At 47.7% G+C, this 20,306-nt stretch overlaps 1 protein-coding gene and 1 long non-coding RNA gene across 3 annotated transcripts in view; one reads left to right on the top strand and one right to left on the bottom strand.

Moving 5' to 3' along the window:
- The window catches only part of LOC139045864 (uncharacterized), a 98,942-nt gene that overhangs the window by 74,049 nt on the left and 4,587 nt on the right, over positions 1–20,306 (top strand). The gene's annotated exons all lie outside the window — the stretch shown is intronic.
- On the bottom strand, positions 589–18,861 carry LOC106827646 (MHC class I polypeptide-related sequence B-like). Its single transcript, XM_070515299.1, has 6 exons — positions 18,738–18,861; positions 5,712–5,975; positions 5,157–5,444; positions 4,305–4,583; positions 4,044–4,184; positions 589–1,387 (listed from the first exon to the last, which is right to left on the bottom strand). Exons 1-6 carry the CDS (start codon positions 18,766–18,768, stop codon positions 1,293–1,295), a joined length of 1,098 nt encoding a protein of 365 aa, XP_070371400.1. The 5' UTR covers positions 18,769–18,861; the 3' UTR covers positions 589–1,292.

Here is a 20,306-nt window from a genome sequence, read left to right on the forward strand (position 1 = left end):
GTAACCACAAATCTGCTCTCTTTTTCTATGAGACACCACCATCTGTGTGCCCCAAGACCAGAAGGCAGGAAGGACAGAGCATCAGGGGGACTATCTCACCTCCCCATCGGCCTTGCACAAATCAGTCTGAACTGATGGAGGCAGAGGCTGATGCTTATGCTTGATTGATTCACCCACATTCTCTGCTTATTTATTCTCTCATCAACTCAGTCCACGTATCTTCAGCAGTCACTTCACCCCAGAAGCACACTGACCCCTAATATTCTTAATCTGGGAACCCCAGAGCACTGTTCCAGTCTCCCTCCCCTGATGTCACACTTCAGCTTTGCTTCATCACCAGGTGTCACCTCTTCAGGCAGAATTTCCCTCACAAGCTCACCCAGGAACATTGGCCCCAGGTGTCCCATCCCATCTCCTCCCAGCCCTTTATGCTTGGCTGTGAACCTGTCACTCACTGGGAGTTGGCGGTGATGGAGGTGGAGATTTTTTAAGGCTGTGTCCAGGCATCGAGACACACCTCTCCTTCTCCCCAGAACCTCACACCCTGTCCCTTCCCAGGCACATAAAGTAAAACACAGACCAGATATGTGTTTTCAAACAGCATTTAAACAGTTAACAATAGGAAATTATACGGACAAGGTCGATATGAAACAATGCATATATGAGTGTGATAGGGACTGAAGGGCAACTCAAGGTGCCAGGAAAGCTGGTATAAGAGTCCTTGCGTAGGGGCCGGCCTGGTGGTGCAGCGGTTAAATTCACACATTCCACTTCTCGGTGGCCCGGGGTTCGAGGGTTCGGATCCTGGGTGCGGACACGACACCACTTGGCACACCATGCTGTGGTAGGCGTCTCACATATAAAGTAGAGGAAGATGCGCATGGATGTTAGCTCAGGGCCAGGTTCCTCAGCAAAAAAGAGGAGGACTGGCAGTAGTTAGTTCAGGGCCAATCTTCCTCCAAAATGAAAAGAAAGAAAAAAGAGTCCTCGAGTAGAGCCATAACAAAGGAATTCACAGATAAGTCTCACTGATAATAATAGAATTATTAGACAGGTAATATCACAAAAAATAAAAATACTGATAAATAATGTAGTGCAGCTGCAAGGAACTTATATATATTAACACTTTTGATCCTGCAACCACAACTGGAAATAAATACTCTTATTTGTTCCATTTCTTAGATGAGGAAACCGAGGCACCAAGAGGGACAGTGCTAGTAAGACCCGAGCAGGGAGCTGAATTCAGGCCTCCTGGCTGCAGATTCTAAGTGTCCTCAGTTGAATCAGTGGACTCAGGGGCTGACAGCAGAGACTTGACATCCCAGCAGCTCCGTGCCATTCAGGTCCGTTGGCGCCAACTGGTGTTGATGGTGCAGGCTAACGAGCTCTGGGGAAAGAGAAGCCAATAAGTGTTGAACTGGTTGCACAAGAGTCTTTTTTTATTCCCTCAGGAATTCTCCTTCAGTTGCGCCCAAATCAGGTTCTGCCTTTCTCTGAGGTAAAATAACACCCCCACTTTTTCTCCCTATCACCCCACCCCAGCCCTTGCTGATCTCCTCCCATGACTCCAACATCCTCGCCTGTCCCTGCTTCCACCACCCACCACGCAGGAAGAAGAAAGGGCCACAGGATTAAGGGACAACATCCAGGAGTGGAAAGCCAAGGCCCTCCCCTCCTCTCAAGCCCCCAGTCTCCCCAACACGGTGGGAGGCCTCCCTGAAAGAGAAGCCTCTACTCCTTGGTCCTCCAGGCCTGAGAGTGGTCACACACACACTTCCTTCTCAGGCCTCCTCACCTGCACAAGCATCTGCCCACCGGGGCCGGCGTCTGCTCCACTGGCCCTGCTCCACCACAGGCACTGACCTCCTGCTGCAGCTCAGCCTCCTTCCCTCCCCCAGCCCTGAGCCAGCAGCTCCGAAATGGAAAGCCCATCAGGAAGCTTAGCTGACCAGCAGGCAGAGTCTGTACCGACCTGACCCTGGAGCACCCAATGCTCGCAGAGGTCCGGCCTGGCCGTGACCTTCACACCTGACCCAGGCTCTCAGGTGGCACTTGGCCTTCTTTGCTCCTTCTTGGCCCACTGGCCCCTGGAATCTCAGCTTCAGCCAGAGTGCTGCTGCTGCGCGGAGGCTGCCCAGGCCTTCCTGCTCCTGTTTCTAGCAGGGACTCAACTGGACACTGCTCTAACTGCCCGAACTAAATCTGCTTCTCAATGTGGACTCAGGGGTTCACTTTGTTTTGTTTTGTTTTGTTTTGTTTGCAGGGGAAGAGTCACCCTAGCTAACATCTGTTACAATCTTGCTTCTTTTTCTTCTTTCCCCCATGAGAAAGCCCCAGTACACAGTTGTGCATAGTTGTAAGTTCTTCTGGTTCTTCTTTGTGAGCAGCCACTGCAGCATGGCTACTGACAGGAAAGTGATGTGGTTCCGCGCCTGGGAACTGAACGCAGAGATCCCCATTTGAATTCCTGTTTTGTTCTCTATGTATTGCAAGGATAGTACGGGAGGAAATCCTATTAAGGTTAGCCAGCTGACAACATAAACACTAGTTTTGGACAGCAAAATTTAAAGTAGGAATATTGAGAAATGAGCACGTCTTTCACACTATTCTTGACTAATGCCGCAGTGACAGGGGGAGGCAACCATTTCTGCCGCAAGGGAACCTGAACTGCTGTTCCGTCTCTGGGGGCCAGAGCAGGATACACCACAGACCCGCAATGGCCTCTGCTCTGGCTGTAACACAGATGGAGCCCCTTGCTGTGGGGAAGGTGACAAACTCTCCCAGTCTGCCCAGGACTGAGGGCCAAGTGAGAAGGATATTAGGTTCAAGGGTGAGAACTTACTTCCCTCTCAAGGGTCACATAGAACTGGTGGGAACAAAAGACCCACATCCTGGCACCCCTCAGCCCTTCACACTTTCAGGCATTGCTTTTCTTCTTTGCCCAAACACAAAACTCCCTCTTCCCCTTTCCTTGCCCCTCACGCAAACTGGTAGCGGGGAAATTATGTTGACCGTCCCTTCCTCTAAAGCACAGGGCAGTGGCCACCATGGGGAAGAGAACTGGCTCAGGGACAGCCAGGTGAGGCCCCAAACACAGCCCCAGTGCCCACTCTGCATGCCCCCTTGGACTGGACCCCAAGGCGCTGGGCAGGAAAAACCTGCAGGTGGGATATAAACAGTGACCACAGCTGCCCTGAGAATGGGCTGTCCTCTCTCCCCACATGGTCCAGGGCAATATGCTCTTCTGCTCTTCCATATTATCTTCAAGGAAACTCCAGGAACCATGAGGCCATGCTATGGGAACTGGGAAGGTGTAGAGAACAGGAGGGACCCAAAGGAAACAACGCTCGGGAGACGGTTCCTGGAGGAGGAATTGGAGGGCCTACAAAATGGACAGAAGATGACCACCAGTGCTCAGGACCCAACTGTCTTTTGCAAGTGGGACCTCCCAACAGGACATCCTAGGCAGGGCTCAGGCACCAACCAGTGAGCCCCAGGTTGGGCCTCGTGGGTCTTCTACTTGGATTCCTCATAGTGGCTGGAGAATTGGGGGGAGCGGGTACAGGCAGGAAGGGACTACAGGTGTCCCCTCTCATTCCTATGCTTCCCCACTGGGTGACACTCCCACTAGGTCACCGATGCTTTTACTGCTTGCTCCTTCTGATTCCCTGAGCACCCCAGGCCTTTCCTAATGGGCACATGATCCCAACACATTGCCCCTGGATGAGCTGGTCAGCCTAAGTTACAGAGACAGAGGGATGAGGGCACAGCAGGGAGCCACCGTCCTCCTTGCTGCCCAATCCTTATCTGGAGCAAGGAGTGGCCACAGCTGCACACTCAAGGGGCCCAGCCTGGCCTTGGCTGTGGGCAGGACCAAGGGGTGTAGATGCTGATGTGGCCCCCCTTCCCCTCACAAGTACTCTAACCCTCAGCTCTCGTTACAGAGGCTTGTCATCCTCACTTCTATCGTGCATAGGGAGATAAGAGGGCCCTACATCCCAGGCAGAGCCCAACCATGTCCGCTCAATGCCCAGTTTTCTCACCTGTGCTCTCTGCAGCTGGTGTTGTCTTCTTCTTTTTGTAACATAGGACACACACAGTCATGGCAATAAAAACAATACTACTACAACCAAGAGCAAGAGCCAGAATGACTGGCCATTCAAACTGCTGCACCACGGCCTTTCCTGAAAAAGAGCCTTATTACAACCTGCGCACATGAGAGCCATAGCCCTTCTCTCTTCTCTCCCACCCAGGCCCCTGACTCCACCAGGGTCAGGACCCCTCCAGGAGCACCCCAGGCTCACCAGAGGTCACAGGGTGTGCAGTGTGGTTCCCGCTGTGTTCCACGTGACACATGAACCTCTGCTCTTCTCCTTGCGGAATCCTTATGGCCACCCAGGTCTGGTAAGTGCCATTGCCATCAGGCAGGACAGCCCCAGACTGCTGGGCATCCTGGCTCAGGGGTTCCTCATCCTGAAGCCAGGTCACTGAGATGTTCCGAGGGGAGAAACCAAAAGCCCAGCACGTCAGGTTGACCATGCCACCCGAGGCCTGGCTGCGCGTCACGTTCACTGCTGGGGGCACTGGGGAAGAAAGCACGAAGCTAGTGAGGCTGGTGTCCCAGCCCCACTCCCCTCCGAGGGAGATGGAGACCACAGGGCTCTCCACACCGTCCCAGCTTTGGCTGAAGCCCTCAGTGACCCAGGACCTTCCCAAGCCTGTCCTTCACCCTAAGGCCAAATTCCTCTAGACTGCCAGGAGGATGAGTGGGATTGAGGTTCACTCTCTTGGATCCACGTGGTGAGGCTGTGAAAGGAGATGAGGGGGTGGTTTGTCTGTGACAGGCAGGCAGGGAGTCAGGGGGACTCGCACCCCAGAAGGAGGCTTCCTCTCCTGCCTGACACCCACCTTCCCAGTTTCAGTGTTTTGTGTAAGGCCACACCGCTTCCCTGGATTATGGACACTGGAACGGTTCATTGCCCTGCCCACCTGTGTGGTTTCTTTATGCAGTGGCTTTAACACAACAGGCAAATCACAACACAAACCCCCATCACAACATATTTGCATCCCATAGTGCAGGGCGGTTTCCTTGGGCAGAGTTGGCAGGGAGGCTCCAGGGGCCTGGGGGACAAGCAGTTCCTGCTCCAGGGTCATACCTGCTCTGTCCATGAAGCCCATCCAGGATTTCCGATATCTCCGCAGTCTTCCACAGAGCTCTCCATGCACACGGGCACGGTAATACTGGCTTTGAAAGCCATCTGCTTCCCAGGACTTCTTGATCTCCACAGCCTGGGTCTGAGCCGAGGACTTGGCCACCGTCCACTCATTGGTCTTCGGGTTATAGGAGAGGAAGAGCTCCCCATCATAGCAGAAATGCCACAAGCCCCTGGCGCTGTTGTCTTCTTGGATCTCACAGCCCCGGATCTCCTGGAGGGAGTGAAAGTCTGCCCCCACCGAGCAGTGACTTCTCCATTCTCTGTCCCTCTGCCTTCCCTGCCCAAGTGAGAAACTACAGCCAGGGGGCCCCTCCTTCTGTCCTCCATGTCTTCCTGTGCTGGCTGAGTAATGGCCACCTCCCTGTGGAACTCCACAGCCCCCATTCCCCAACCCCACTTGCCAACAATCCAGTGGAAAGACACAGGTCCTTGCTGTCTGCCCCAAACTTTCCTGGAAAAGACATCATATCACTTGTGTCTCCTCCCCACACTCACCTCCTTTCTGGTCCTGCAGGGCCATGATGTCTGCCAGAGTCATTTTGAGGTCCTTCCCCTTCTCTGTTAAGTCTTTTGTCTCTGTGTTCCAGGTTTCCGCTCCCAGGACAGCGCCTGCCCACAGCCCACGGGGCTCTGCCCTGCCTTTCTCACTGTCATAGTGCAGGAAGGGCTGACCATCCAAGTATCCATCAGCAAAAAATCTCGGTTGCACAGATCCATGGTGAGACACCACTGTGAGGTTATAAAGAAGACTGGGGGATCCTGGGCAAGGAGGAGACCACATGAAACTGTCAATTTGTGGAAATTTGTGGAATTTACGGAAATAACTGCACGTAAGATGTTTAATAGAAAAGTTGTGCTGTCCTGAGTCTCTCAGGGTCTGGAGGATGCAGAAAATCCACATGTGCAAAGGCACAAGGATGAGCTTTCCAATGCAGGAAAGCAGGAAAGGGGAAAGGAGGAGAGGGAATTGCTGAAGGTGGGGGATGGAGATGGGCAAACAGGTAGGACAGGTGCCAGGAGAGGGAGGCAGGGGCTGCCTAAGGAGCCAGGTAGCGGACAGGCTGGCCTGCAGGGGGCAACGGATAGGCAAGAAGGCCACAGTGAAGTGGAGGTCTCATTAGGGCAGAGTGAGGGGATGTGAGGGGCCTGGGATGGGAGGGATCCATGGTCAGGTTGACTGTGGTGCGAAGATGGGATATGGTGAGATAGGGAGTGGGGGTTGAGGGCTCACCATGGGTGGACAACTTGGGGCCCAGGGAGGGTGAGGCTTCAGGCCTCAGGCAAAGGGGTAGATTGTGACACAAGAGAGTTTAGGTTGGGCCATTACCTAAAGGGGTTGTGAAAGTGTGGACCTCGGTCCAGAGTTGAAGAGGCACAGCGAGGCCCCAGGTGGCAAGTTGGATGGACCTGCCAGGGGATGGACCTTTCCCATCCCCTGGGAAAGGCGGGTGGCAGGGTCTCAAAGAGTCAGCGCAGTGTGTCCAAGGGTAGTTGAGACTTAGAAAGGAGCGGGGATAGAAGAGAAAATAGATCTGAAATGCCAAGGAGCTCAGCCTGGGGAAGGAACTACATGGTTGGAGCAGGTCGGGTAGTGGGGCAGGATGTACTTCCAAAGAGGATTGGGTCAGACTTCCAGCACAGGAGGGGCGGTGCTGAATGAAGGCCCACTGTAGGGAAAGGACACAGCCGACCAAATGCCATCAACATGGATTTCAGATAAAGGGAGTAGGCACGAAAGCCCACTGGGGTCAAGGAAACAAAGGGCAGAAGGAAGGGCCAGGAGCTGGGCCTTCATGAGAATAAGAGCAGTGTCTTGTCATTGGGGGAGGGGAAGGCAAGACAGGGCAGGAGAGATAATGGTGAGGGCCTGGTACTGGGGGGTGATAGGTGATCCTGGGACAACTTGGGTAACTGTGCTGACAGGACAGGAGGCGTGCTCTGGGTATGGGTGAAGGGTCTGTGAGAGAGGAGAACTTAGTGAGGACCCCCAGGAAGGTGAGCAAGGTGTGGGGGCAAGGCAGGATACCACGTGAGGAGGAGTGATGAAGGACCAGGGAGAGGAGTCCACACCTGTGGGCTGGAGACTGGAGGCCTTATGAGTGTGAGGTCTGGGATGCAGGAGTGGGGTTGGGTGGTGCTGGGTGAAAGGCCCAGGATGAAGCAGGGCCAAGCGCAGGAGCCTGCACTGGAGGGGAGTTAGGAGGATGAAGCACCAAGACAGGCGCAGGTCTGTGCATGAGGGGCTGTGCACTATACCTCAGGGCTCCCCGTGGTGAAGGCATTAGGAGAATGGGGATAGAGGGAAGACTCTCTGGACAAAAGGCACCCCGGAAAGTTAGGGTCCCGGATAGTTGGGAAGAGCCATGCACGTGAAGGTGCCTTGTAGACAATGACCCATGAGGTGTGGAGGAAGGACTTGGAGTGGGGGGAAGTGGGGATGGGAAGCACACAGTAGAGAGGGGTCGGAGAACTGCGGAGAGTAGGGGATGACAGTGGGGAGAGGTTAAAGGACAGAGTGGGCACATGATATGGCAGGGCAGGAGGCCAGGAGAGAATCTGGTGTGGGAAGCAGGCATATCAGAAAATTAGAGTTAACAATGGGAAGAGGGAGTTAGAGGGGAGGAGGAGAGCAGAGACTAGAGAAGTCACAGATGGAATCCCTTAGCCAGAAGCCTTCAGACTCTATCCTCCCTCAATATGAGAGTCAGGAGCAGCCACAGTGCCCACAGCAGGAGCAAATGTGGTTAGAGCCTGGACACCACGTAGGACTCCTGGTCACTAGAAAAAGGCCCCTGACTCTTAGGACTGAGACCCTTGAGAGTTGCCTGCCTGGATTCTCCTTGCTGTCCAAAGCAGGAATTCGGACAGCAGCAGAGAAGACACTGCTCAGGGACCTGAAAGGGCAGTGCACAAACTGGTGGGAAGTGTGGTCTGAGCCTCAGACCTCCATGGCCCCCTGAGTGCCATTCAAAGCACTGACCCAAGAAGGAGTTGCAGTCCCAGGGTCATCAGAAGAACTGAGATCGTCGGACAGGAAGAACAAAATTGGATGGCACACTTAAGGGTAATGGGATATGTCACCCCAAAATATGTCTTTGGTGTCGTGATCATTTTGAGGGGTATGCACTTGAAAAAAGGCATGTGGGGAGTAACGTCAGCATCATGGCAGAATGAGTTGTTCCCTTGGTCTCTTCCCTCTAAATTATAACTAAACAGATATTCATGAACCAACAGAGGATTCCCTACACAGCACAAAAGGACACCTGAGAGACCCACGCTGCCATCCATATGAAGGTGGGTGGACTAGATGCCCAGAACGCGGTGGAACTAGGTGAGGGCACCTCTCCACCTCCCCAGCAGCAGTGATCCCAGTCTCAGAATCTCACACAGTGGCCAGGCAGGAGTGTAAATGGAGGCGGGGGAAGCCCAGCCCACGTACAAACGCTTTCTGAGTGGTAGCCTGGCCCGCAGCAGCATCCACAGTGCTGTCGTGGCCTCACCTGTGGCAAGGCTCCCCAGTGAGGTGTGCATCTCAGCCACTACATAGGTGCACCTCCCATCGAGCACTCCAACTCAGCTGGCCCCATCAAGCACAGCGACCTGGCCCACCTGAGTGCAACCTGCCAAGTGGTTGCGGCAGCCCTTGCAGACACAGAGTGTCTCTACCACCACAACTACAACAGATACGGCAGGATCAGAAAACACAGCTCCTGCCCCCCTACCCAGTGGTGGCAGGTGGAACCTGTGATGTAACACTACCACAAACGCACCGGCGAAGGATCAATCATCAAACACCAAGAAGAACCACAGGAACATTTCAGAGGAAAAGGAAGATGATGAGTCTCCAGAAACCAAGCCTGAAATCATAAATGTTTACAATCTTAAATGACAAACAATTCAAAATAGCTGTCACAAAGAAACTCAATGAGTTACAAGAAAACTCAGAAAGACAGTGCAATAAACTCAGCAATAAAATTACAGAACAGAAGGAATACTTCACCAAAAAAATTTAAGCAATAAAGGAATCAAAACACAAATCTGGCATGAAGAGCACAATGAGATAAAAAATAGTCTAGAAACCATCAAAAGTAGAGCCGAGGTTATAGAGGACAGAATTAGTGAACTAGAGACCAGAAATACAGAAATGCTTCAGGTGAAGGAGAGAGAACTAAGGTTTTTAAAAAATAAAGAAATTCTTTCAGAAATATCTGACTCAATTGGCAAAAGCAATATAAGGATTATAGGTACTCTAGAGGGAGAAAGGAGCAGAGAGCTTGTTCAAAGAAATAAGAGCTGAGAACTCCCCAAACTGGGGGAAGAAACTGGACTTACAAGTACATGAAGCCAATAGAACTCCTAATTACGTCGATGTAAAGAGACTTTCTCCAAGGCATATCAAAGGAAAACTGGCAGAGGTCGATGACACAGAAAAAATATTAAAAGCAGCAAGGCAGAGGAAACTAACCTACAAAGCAACCCTTATCAGGCTTTCAGGGGATTTCTCACCAGAAACTTTACAGTACAGGAGAGAAGGGAATGATATATTCAAAATACTGAAAGACCAATCTTACAGCCAAGATTACTCCAGTGAAACTATTCTTCAGATATGATGGAGAAATAAAAGCTTTCCCATATAAACAAAGGTCGAGGGAGTTCATCGCCACCAGACCTGCCTTACAAGAAATGATGAAGGAAGCCCTCCTAGCCGAAACAAAAAGGCAAAGGTTTACAAAGCTTTGAGCAAGCAGATAAATAGACAAAATCAGAAATTGAAGCTATCAGAAGAGGTTAGCAAACACTTAATTATGACATAAAAGATAAAGGGAAGAAAGCCTCAAAAATAAATATAAACACTTCAATTTAATCATGCACTCACAACACAAAACAGAATTTGTGACAACAGTAACTCAGAAGGGATAGAGGAAAGAGGTCGAACCTGCTTAGCCTAATGGAGATTAGAGGCTAGCAGAAAATGGAATATCTTGGCCGGCCTGGTGGTGTAGTGGTTAAGTTTGCGCACTCTTCTTCAGCGGCCAGGGGTTTGTGGGTTCGGATCCGGGGTGTGGACCTAGCCCCACTCATCAAGCCATGCTTTGTTGGCATCTGACATAAAATAGAGGAAGAGTGGCACAGATGTTAGCTCAGCGACAATCTTTCTCAAGCAAAAATACGAAGATTGGCAACAGATCTTAGCTCAGGGCCAATCTTCCTCACTAAAAAAAGGAAAAAAAAGAAAATGAACTATCTCGTCTATGAGATGTTTTATACCACCCTCATGGTAAGCACTCAACAAAAAGTCACAGCAGAGCCACAAATCATAAATAAAGAGAAAACTGAGAAAACCATTACACTGAAATGGCAGTCAGAAACACAAGAGAAGAAAAACAGTGGAAATATAGAACCGCCAGATAAAAAGAGATAAAATGGCAGTATTAAGCCCTCATTTATCAATAATCACTCTAAATGTAAACGGATGGAATTCCCCAATCAAAACACACAGGGTGGCTGGAGGGATTAAAAAACAAGACCCAGTAATATGCTGCCTCCAGGAAACACATCTCAGCTCTAAAGACAAACATAGGATCAGAGTGAAAGGATCAAAGATGATACTCCAAGGAAATGGCAAGCAAAGGAAAAGAGGTGTTGTCATACTTCTAACAGACAAAGCACATTTCAAGATAGAAAAGACAATGAGAGCTAAAGAGGGGCAATATATAATGACGAAGGGACATTACACCAAGAGGACATAGCACTTATGAATATATATGCACCTAACGCAGGAACACCGTAGTCTAGAAAGCAACTACTAACAGACCTAAAGGGAGAAACTGACAGCAACACAATAACGGTAGGGGACCCCAACAACCCACTTATATCAATGGATAGATCACCTAGGCAGAAAGTCAACATGGAAACAGTGGCCTTAAATGAAATGCTAGAGCAGATGGACTATATATATATATATATAAATATATAGAACATTCCATCCAAAGACAGCAGAATATACATTCTTCTCAAGTGCACATGGGACATTCTGAAAGAGAGACCACATGTCGGGAAACAAGGCAAGCCCCAACAAATTTAAGAAGACTGAAATCGTATCAAACATCTTTGCCCACTACAATGCTATAAAAGTAGTAATCAACTATGAGGAAAAAGATGGGACGGGCACAAATATGTGGAGATTAAACAACATGCTACTGAACAACCATTGGATCAATGAAGAAATCAAGGAGAAATAAAAAATATCTGGAAACTAATGAAAATTAAAACATAACATACCAACATTATGGGATGCTGCAAAAGCAGTACTAGGCCTACCTCAACAAACAAGAAAAATCTCAAATACATAATGTTAAGCTACACCTAACAGAACTAGAAGAAGAAGAACAAAGCCCAAAGTCAGCAGAAGGAGGTAAATAATAAAAATCAGAGCAGAAATAAATGAAATAGAGACTCAAAAGCAGTACAAAGCATCAATGAAACTAAGAGCTGGTTCTTTGAGAAGATAAACAAAAGTGACATGCCCTTAGCCAGACTCACTAAGAAAAAAAGAGAGAAGCCTCAAATAAGTGAAACTAAAACTGAGAGAGGAGAAATTACAATAGTTATCACAGAAATGCAAAGGATTATAAGAGAATGTTATGAAAATCTATAAGCCAACAAATTGGATAGAGAATACATGGATAAATTCTTAAAACTCATACAATCTCCAGAAATTAAATCAACAAGAAATAAACAATCTGAATAGACCAATCACAAGTAAAGAGAGAAACAACTATCAAAAACCTCCTAAGAAACAAAAGTCCAGGACCAGCTGCCTTCTCGGGAGAATTTTACCAAACATACAAACAGAGTTAATACCAATTCTTCTCAAACTATTCAGAAAAATTGAAGAAGACAAACACTTCCTAACTCATTCTATGAGGCCAATATTAGCCAGATACCAAAACCAGACAAGGACAACACAAGGAAGCAAAATTACAGGCCAATATCACTGATGAACATACATGCAAAAATCCTCAACAAAATACTGGCAAACTGAATACAGCAATACATTAAGAGGATCATACACTGTGATCAACTGGGATTTAGACCAGGGATGCAGGATGGTTCAACATCCACCGATGAATCAATGTGATATACAACCTCAACAAAATGAGGAATAAAAATCACATGATCATCTCAACAAGTACAGAGAAAACATTTGACAAGATCCAACATCCATTTATGATAAAAACTCTCAATAAAAAGAGCATAGAAAGAAAGTACCTCAAAATAATAAAGGCCATATATGACAAACCCACAGCCAACATCATACATAACAGTGAAAAATCGAAAGCCAACCCTTGGAGAACAGGAACAAGACAAGGATGCCCACTCTCACCACTCCATTCAACATAGTACTGGAGGTTTTGGCCAGAGCAATTAGGAAAGAAAAAGAACTAAAGGGATCCATGCTGGACAGAAAGAAGTAAAACTCTCACTGTTTGTGGATGCCATGATTCTATATATAAAAAACTCTCAAGAATCCAACACAAAATTGATATAAATAATCAACAACTACAGCAAAGCTGCAGAGGAGAAAATCAACCTACAAAAATCAGTTGCATTTCTATACACAGAGAATGAACTAGCAGAGAAGTCAAGAATACAATACTACTTACAATCACAACAAAAAGAAGAAAATATCCAGGATTAAAATTAACCAAGGAGGTGAAAGACCTATACACAGAAAACTATAAGACATTATTGAAAGAAATCAAAAAGACAAAAAGAAATGGAAAGATATTCCATGCTCATGGAGTGGAAGATTAGACATACTTAAAGTGTCCATATTACCTAAAGCAATCTATAGATTCAGTGCAATGTCAATCAGAATCCCAATGACATTCTTCATGGAAATAGAACAAAAAATCCTAAAATGTATGTGAAACAACAAAAGACCCCGAATAGCCAAAGCCATCCTGAGAAAAAAGAACAAAGCTGGAGGCAGCACAGTCCCTGACTTCAAAATATGCTACCAAGCTATAGCAGTCAAAGCAGTATGGTACTGGCACAAAAACAGACACACAATCAATGGATCAGAACTGAAAGCCCAGAAATAAACCACACAGCTATGGACAGCTAATTTTCAAAGGAGCCAAGAACATACAACAGAGAAAGGAAAGTCTCTTTAACAAACGGTGATGGGGAAACTGGAAAGCCACATGCAAAAGAATCAAAGTAGACCGTTATCTTGCACCAAACACAAAAATTAACTCAAAATGGATTCAAGACTCAAATGTAAGACCTGAAACCACAAAACTCCTAGAAGAAAATAGAGGCAGTACACTCTTTGACTTCAGTCCTAGCACCATCTTTTCGAATATCATGCCTACTCAGGCAAGAGAAACAAAACAAAAAATAAACAAATGACACTACTTCAAACTTTTAAAAAGCTTATGCTAGGCAAAGGAAATCATGAACAAAATGAAAAGACAACCCATCAACTGAAAGAAAATATTTGTAAATCAAATAGCCAACAAGGAGTGAATTCCAAAATATATAAAGAACTCATACAAGTCAACATCGAAGAAACAATCTGATCAAAAAATGGACAGAGCATAGGAACAGACATTTCACCAAAGAAGATATACAGATGGCCAACAGGCACATGAAAAGACGTTCAACATCGCTAAGAAGTAGGGAAATGCAAATCAAAATTACAATCAGGTATCACCTTACACCTGTCAGAATGGCTATAATGAACAAGACAAAAAATGACAAATTTTGGAGAGGATGTGGAGAAAAGGGAACCCTCATTCACTGCTGGTGGGAATGCAAACTGGTGCCGCCACTATGGAAAACAGAGATTTCCCAAAAAATACAAAATAGAAATACCATAGGATCCAGCGATCCCACTATTGGGGTTCCATAGTGGGATACCATAGGATCCCAAAAGACATCCAGTTATCCCAAAGAACATGAAATCAACAATATGAAGAGATTTATGCACTCCTATGTTCTTTGAAGCATTATTCAAAATAGCCAAGACATGGATGCAACCCAAGTGCCCATCAACTCATGAATGGATAAAGAAAATGCGATACACATACACAATGGAATGCTACTCAGCCATAAAAAAAAATCCCATTTGCAACAATATAGATGGACCTCGAGGGTATTAAATTAAGCAAAATAAGTCAGACAGGGAAAGACAAACACCATATAATTTCACCCATATACAGAAGATAAACACATAGATAAGGAGAACAGATTAGTGGTTACCAGAGGGGAAGAGGGTGGGGGGTTGGGCAAAGGGGTAAAGGGGCACATATGTATGGTGACAGATAAAAACTAGACTATTGGTGCTGAGCACGATGCAGTCTATACAGAAATTGATATATAATAGCATACACCTGAAATTACACAATGTTATAAACCAATACAACCTCAATGAAACAATTTTTTTTCAAAAAAAAAAAGCAAATGCAGGGAGAAGCTTTGCCTGAACTCCCCTTATCTATCTAAAGACAAGTCTTCCAAAAGGAACTCAACTGGCACAGATCTCAGGCGAGTTTCATTAACCAAAGATGACTGATTCTTATGACAGGAGAGGAGACACCATGCCCTAACTTTGTCACTAACTACCAAATCCCCCATCTATTCTTCTAAGGGCCCATTCATCTTTCCTATATCATCTACTCTCCTTACAGACCACCTCCCCTTCCCTATTAAGATGGATGTGGTCCTGAATTCTGAGGCACTCTACAGATTAAGGGATCTTCCTGGGCGGGGGGGGGGGGGGGGGGGGGGGGGGGGGAGGCTCTCCTGGATACAGGAGGTACACCTGTTAAGAAACTTCGGTTTGTTTTTCTCTTCTTAATCTGTCTTTACAGTGGCCTCAGCTAAGAACTCAGAAGGGTAGAAGGAAAATTATTTTTTCTCCCCTACAACCCCAAGTAGAGCAAAGAGATTAAGGTGAGGCCAGAAAATGGCGGGGTGGGGTGGGAGGTCGGGGGAGAATGCAAGGCCCAGCAAAGAGTGGAAAACCAGGGTTGAGGCGGTGGAAACCAGCCTCCTCCAGCTACTCTCCCCACCCCAAAGGCCCGGTGGCTCCACCCTCGATGCAGACTGGAAACAACCCCACTCACCAGTGGCGACATCCACGGGAGCAAAAAGGGCAATGCTGGCCAGGAAGGGCAGGACAGAGCACAGCCACATGGCTGGGAATTTGTCAACCTCCGGCCGGTCCACAAGCCTCAAGCTCAGCTGAGGCAGGAAAGTGCCGGAAAAACTTTTTAACTCTGCCCGCCCCAGCTCTGCATGTTCCCTCCCAGAAAACATTGTCATATCACACGGTCCAATCATGAGCAAGGAGTGAGGGCTACATGCCAAGAAATGTCACTTCCTCTCCCAGGGAGCCCAGACAAAGCCAAAACAGCCACCGGCAGGAATGGACAGCATTGCCAAGTCAAGGGCTATGAAACGCCTGAGATTGAGGACCCCTGTGTAGGTTAAAGGCCAAGTGAGCGCAGCCAAATAGCAGGGACAGGCTCTGGGCAGCTGAGTGTTAGGGCCCCAGCCTCAGAGGCACCCAATCACTGCAGCCCTCCCACCAAAGCGGACTTCCTGCCACAGACCAGTGCTGGTCTCACTGAGCCCCTGTACAGACATGCCACTGGCCTCCCTTTCTGTGTCTTCTTCCTGCCTTCAGCCACCTCTGCCTCCCAGAAGTAACTTCCCCAGTTGAATCACTCAGAGTCGAAACTCACTTAGATTCCAGCCATTAGAATCTCCTCCTCTTCCTCCCAGTGACTCCAGATCCAGTCAGGTCCTCTTTCATGGGGCCACATCTTGCAAGTGTCTGAGCGCTCCCAGGGGACCTCTCTATTCAGTCCCTGGGGGTCACAAGCCTAATGAGGTGGCTCCCCACTATTCAATCCAACACTCACCTCTCTCCAGATTCCCCTTTCCAACCTGCCTCAGGACATCTGCACCTCTGCAAACATCTGCCCCTCAAATCCAAGAGGTCTACAAGCAAACTACACTATCCGCCACACCAACCTCTCCCCATCTCCTAGTTCCCTTAGCTTCCTTGGTCCCTTCTGATACCTCTTTCCCCTGCCTCATGGACTCAAAGTCAGCTCCTCCAAACCCTTTTCAATCCCACAGCCACTACCTTAGTCCAGGCTTTCACGTACCTCAGCCTAGAAAACTGCAAAGGCTTCCTGAACACTGTGCCTGTCCCCAGGTAGAACCATAAGGCCCCATTGTGTGTGTGAACACACAATGCCTCCACTCCACCCACAAAACCCACAGCTGCCACAACCTGCTGTCTGGCAGCACCCCCATTTCTCTGGTGGCATGTCCCCTGGGTTACTGTAAGAGTGGACTCCCCCCATCTCCTCACTCTGTCCCACCAAGATGCCACTGCTGAAGCATCTCCCTCCTCTGCATTACTCTCACCTCTGCCTTCCAACCCATCAGACCTGCACATGCTAATAGATCATCCCAATTAGATGGTGGTCATGGTGGCACAACCTCAGGCTTATACTAAAATCCACCTAACATACACTTTACAGGGTGAAGTATGTGATATACGAACTATGTCTCAATAATAATCACAATAATGCCATCCTGAAAGACTCCTTCTACTGAAAGCTGTGTCTTACCCACAACAGACATCTCTTGGTCTTTGGAACATCTCACCCATGCTCCTCAACCTTGGCAGCTTCCTAGAACCACCTGGAGAGTTTCTACTATCCATATGCCCAAGCCAAGGGCAAAACCAATTGAATCAGTATCCCTTGGGTTGAGCCTAAGCCTTAGTATCTTTTCAAGCTCCCTCGGCGATTTCAACGTGTAGGTGACTTTTAGAACCACTTGTCTAGCCCAGGGTGTGAACTTCTCTCATGCTGCCAAGCGAGTCCTGCCTTGAACCCCATCCTACCAAATTATACTCCCCTCACTAGATAATCAGCCACCCAGGAGCAGGAACTATGTTCATTTCACCTTTGTCTCCCCTCAAAACGCTTTTTAAGTTGAAGTATACCCATCATTAATAACCATTCCACTAAGACCCTTCCCCTACACTCATCTGTGGATGGAAATGTCAGGCAACAGAAAGTTTTAACAGTTTCTTGGGTTTCACAGCCATTTTTATGAATTAATTTCTTTGACCATCACAATATATTTAGCTAGACAGGAGATGGGTCCTGTCCCATCTCAGAGAGATTCTTTCGATTGCTAAAGATCACGAGGGGAGTGAGAGGGTAGAGAGGCAGATGGAACCCAGCTCTCCTGCCAGCTGGTCTCAAGCCCTTCCCAGCAGGACATCAACCCTCCTTGAGGACTTCTAGGTGTGGCAGCTCCAGCAAACTGGCCCATTTAGCTCATCCCTCCCCACCAAGAAAAGACTTTTAATACTTTGATAATATGAATATGAATAAGAATATGTTAGGTTTCTTTCAAGGCATTTAAAGATGTTTGGAAGGGAGATGAAGCCACAGGCATTCTTTCTAGGGGGGAGGAGAGGCTCTGAAGTTCTAGGGCTCCGGGTTTGGGGTGCTCCCTGCGAACTAGGCATGTCTGCCCTTCCCCCAACAAGCCACCCAGGTCGTCTTCTGAACAAATCGTTTCCCCTCCACCCCGCCTTGCTTCCAGCCCCCCTGCTTTTCTGTCCCATCAACTACGTTTTCTCATCCACTCTCGCCTTTGGACCCCAGACTCACAAGCAAGGCTGAGTCTTCCTCTTCGCAGATTTTCGGCGCCACTGCTGCATCAGGAAGAGAAACTGAAAAACCCAGGGCGGATGCTTGCATAAAGGCTGCGTTTCCCTAGGCGGCCCCTGGGCTCATTTTCAAGTGGGCTGGGCCAGAGATTACAGGGCTGATTGACACCCGCCCTCCCCCAACCCTGGCTTGAAGGAAAGAAAAGTTGCTCATTGTTCTAAAAGCAGAATAAAGGCGCTTATGGGCAGAGTGGGAGGGGAGCCAGCTGCACTTCGGTTTCTGGCTCCCAAACTCCTGGGAGGTTACTCCTGCCCATTGTGAAAATGCAGCCCCGCCGGGGTCCCCAGAAATTCGAAGTCAGAACGGGGATCTGGAATCTGGCTTATTTTAAACAGCATCAGAGGTGATTCTGAGGCAGCCTCCTCCTCCACAGTGCCTGGACCTTCGATTCTCACAATAGAAAACCCTTCCTACGGCCTGGCTTCCCCCCGGAAGGAAAGTCTCCACCATGAGACCTTCCTGTTTGAATCCAGCTCCAGCCGGCCCCGGTAGCACTTTACAGCTTACAAAATCCTCAAGCAAAAGCCCACTCAGGTCTTCGTACCTGACCTCTGCAGATGGAGGCAGTGATGCGGGTTGACCACGGGGCTGAAATATGCAGGGAATAAAATGTAAAGGACAGAGTGGGGAAAAAGAGGGGGGAGGGGGGAAAGTGTTGAAGAAAGGAAGAGAGAAGAAGAAAAAGCATGGAAGAAAACTAAAGGGGAGAATAAATTTCAAAAGATTTAATACTATTATTTCTAACCTTTACTTTCCCCCTCCGTGTAGTTTGTCATTTAACACTTCACTTCAGCTGTTTGATCCATCTCTGAATGCATGAACAGATGGCTGCTGTTGTTACTGCCAGACCATTTGAGAGAAAGTTGCAGAGAAGAAAGTTTTCCCTCCAGATGTGTCAGTGTGAGTCTTTTAGCAACAAGAACAAAGTGTTTTGTTGTTTTTACATAACCAAAGTACAAAGTTCAAAGAGGTTAATATTTTTAAAACGAGCTTCATTGGGGTGTACTTTACATGTAATACAGTGCATCTATTGGAAACGCACAGCTGGCTGAATTTTGGCAATTGCACACACCCACGTAACCACTCCCACAGTGAAGATGTAGGTCATTTCCATCCATGGTTCCCAAAGAAAGGTCATGTGATAAAATGCTTTGCCGCTAATAAAAGGCATAAGCTAGATTTTAATGTGTTGCTATGAAAAAATGTGTCCAACACACTGTGAAGATTTTGTCAAAGGTTAACAACAAGCAGGATTTTAATGCCACTCATCGCACTTACATAATATGGGTTTGAAATGGGGGGACCTAGAAGATACCTCACCTAAGGTCTCTAGGAAGTGGGAGTGGGACTTTGACTTTCTCTGAATTCTTGGAAATTTATCTTTAGTGTAATTTTCCATTTGCATGGGAGTCAGGGAGAGAATATCTCACTTTTAAAATATTGTAAAACTAAGCCCTAAATCTCAGTAAGTTACAGATTTTTGAAAACCAAAATGTTAATTAAAACCCAGCACTAGATACTTCCTCCCCTAAGACAATCCTTCACATTTCCATAGCGCTGGATCCTTCTTAAATTGCTTCTGAAAGGAATGATTTTAGTGCAGTAGACAGACAAGTCACAACTAAGATAAAAGGCAAGGGCTAGAAACAAAAGAAGGGAAAAATTAATTGCAGGCACTGGGGACCCTGTCACAGTGACACTCCACCACATTCGAACCCAACCCTGCGTTGCCAAACTGCCCTCGGGTCTTCGATAAAGTCAAGGCAGATCTTGTTCCCTGAGCATGGATTTGCCCTCGAGAGGGGTCCAAGGCTTCTGGAGCAAGTCTGAAGAATCACACTGACTTCCTGATCTCAAGAACTTTCAGGGCCCAGCCCCATGGCCTAGTGGTTAGGTTTGCAGGCTCCACTTCCCACGGCCCAGGGTTTCGTTGGTTCGGATCTTGGGTGCAGACATGGCACCGCTTGTCAGGCCACATTGAGACAGCATCCCACGTACCACAACTAGAAGGACCTACAACTAAAAAAAATTCACAACTATGTGCTAGGGGGATTTGGGGAGAAAAAAGCAGAAGAAAATAAAAAGAGGATTGGCAACAGTTGTTAGCTCACGTGCCAATGTTTAAAAAGAAAAAAAGAAGTGTCTGGCTATAGGTTGCTGAAAAAATGACAACAGAGGACCAAAAAAATCGCACCCTTAAAAACAAAAAGGAGAACTTTCAAGACTGTTTGCGCAAAGGCAGTGTCTGTAAGAGGATCCAGCCCATTTGGGTGAGGCTCCCTCGTTGGCAGTAGCCTGAAGCAGAGGACTCAGA

The sequence above is a fragment of the Equus asinus genome, chromosome 8 (assembly GCF_041296235.1).
Source record: "Equus asinus isolate D_3611 breed Donkey chromosome 8, EquAss-T2T_v2, whole genome shotgun sequence".
Lineage (NCBI taxonomy): Eukaryota > Metazoa > Chordata > Mammalia > Perissodactyla > Equidae > Equus > Equus asinus.

Coding starts and splice junctions, on each gene's coding strand:
- LOC106827646 (XM_070515299.1), bottom strand. CDS start 18,768: ATGACAAACTACACGGAGGGGGAAAGTAAAG. Junction 5,445..5,711: donor CCTGCAGGACCAGAAAGGAG/GTGAGTGTGGGG, acceptor CGGTGGGGGCAG/ACTTTCACTCCCTCCAGGAG. Junction 4,584..5,156: donor GGGCTTCATGGACAGAGCAG/GTATGACCCTGG, acceptor TTTCTTCCCCAG/TGCCCCCAGCAGTGAACGTG.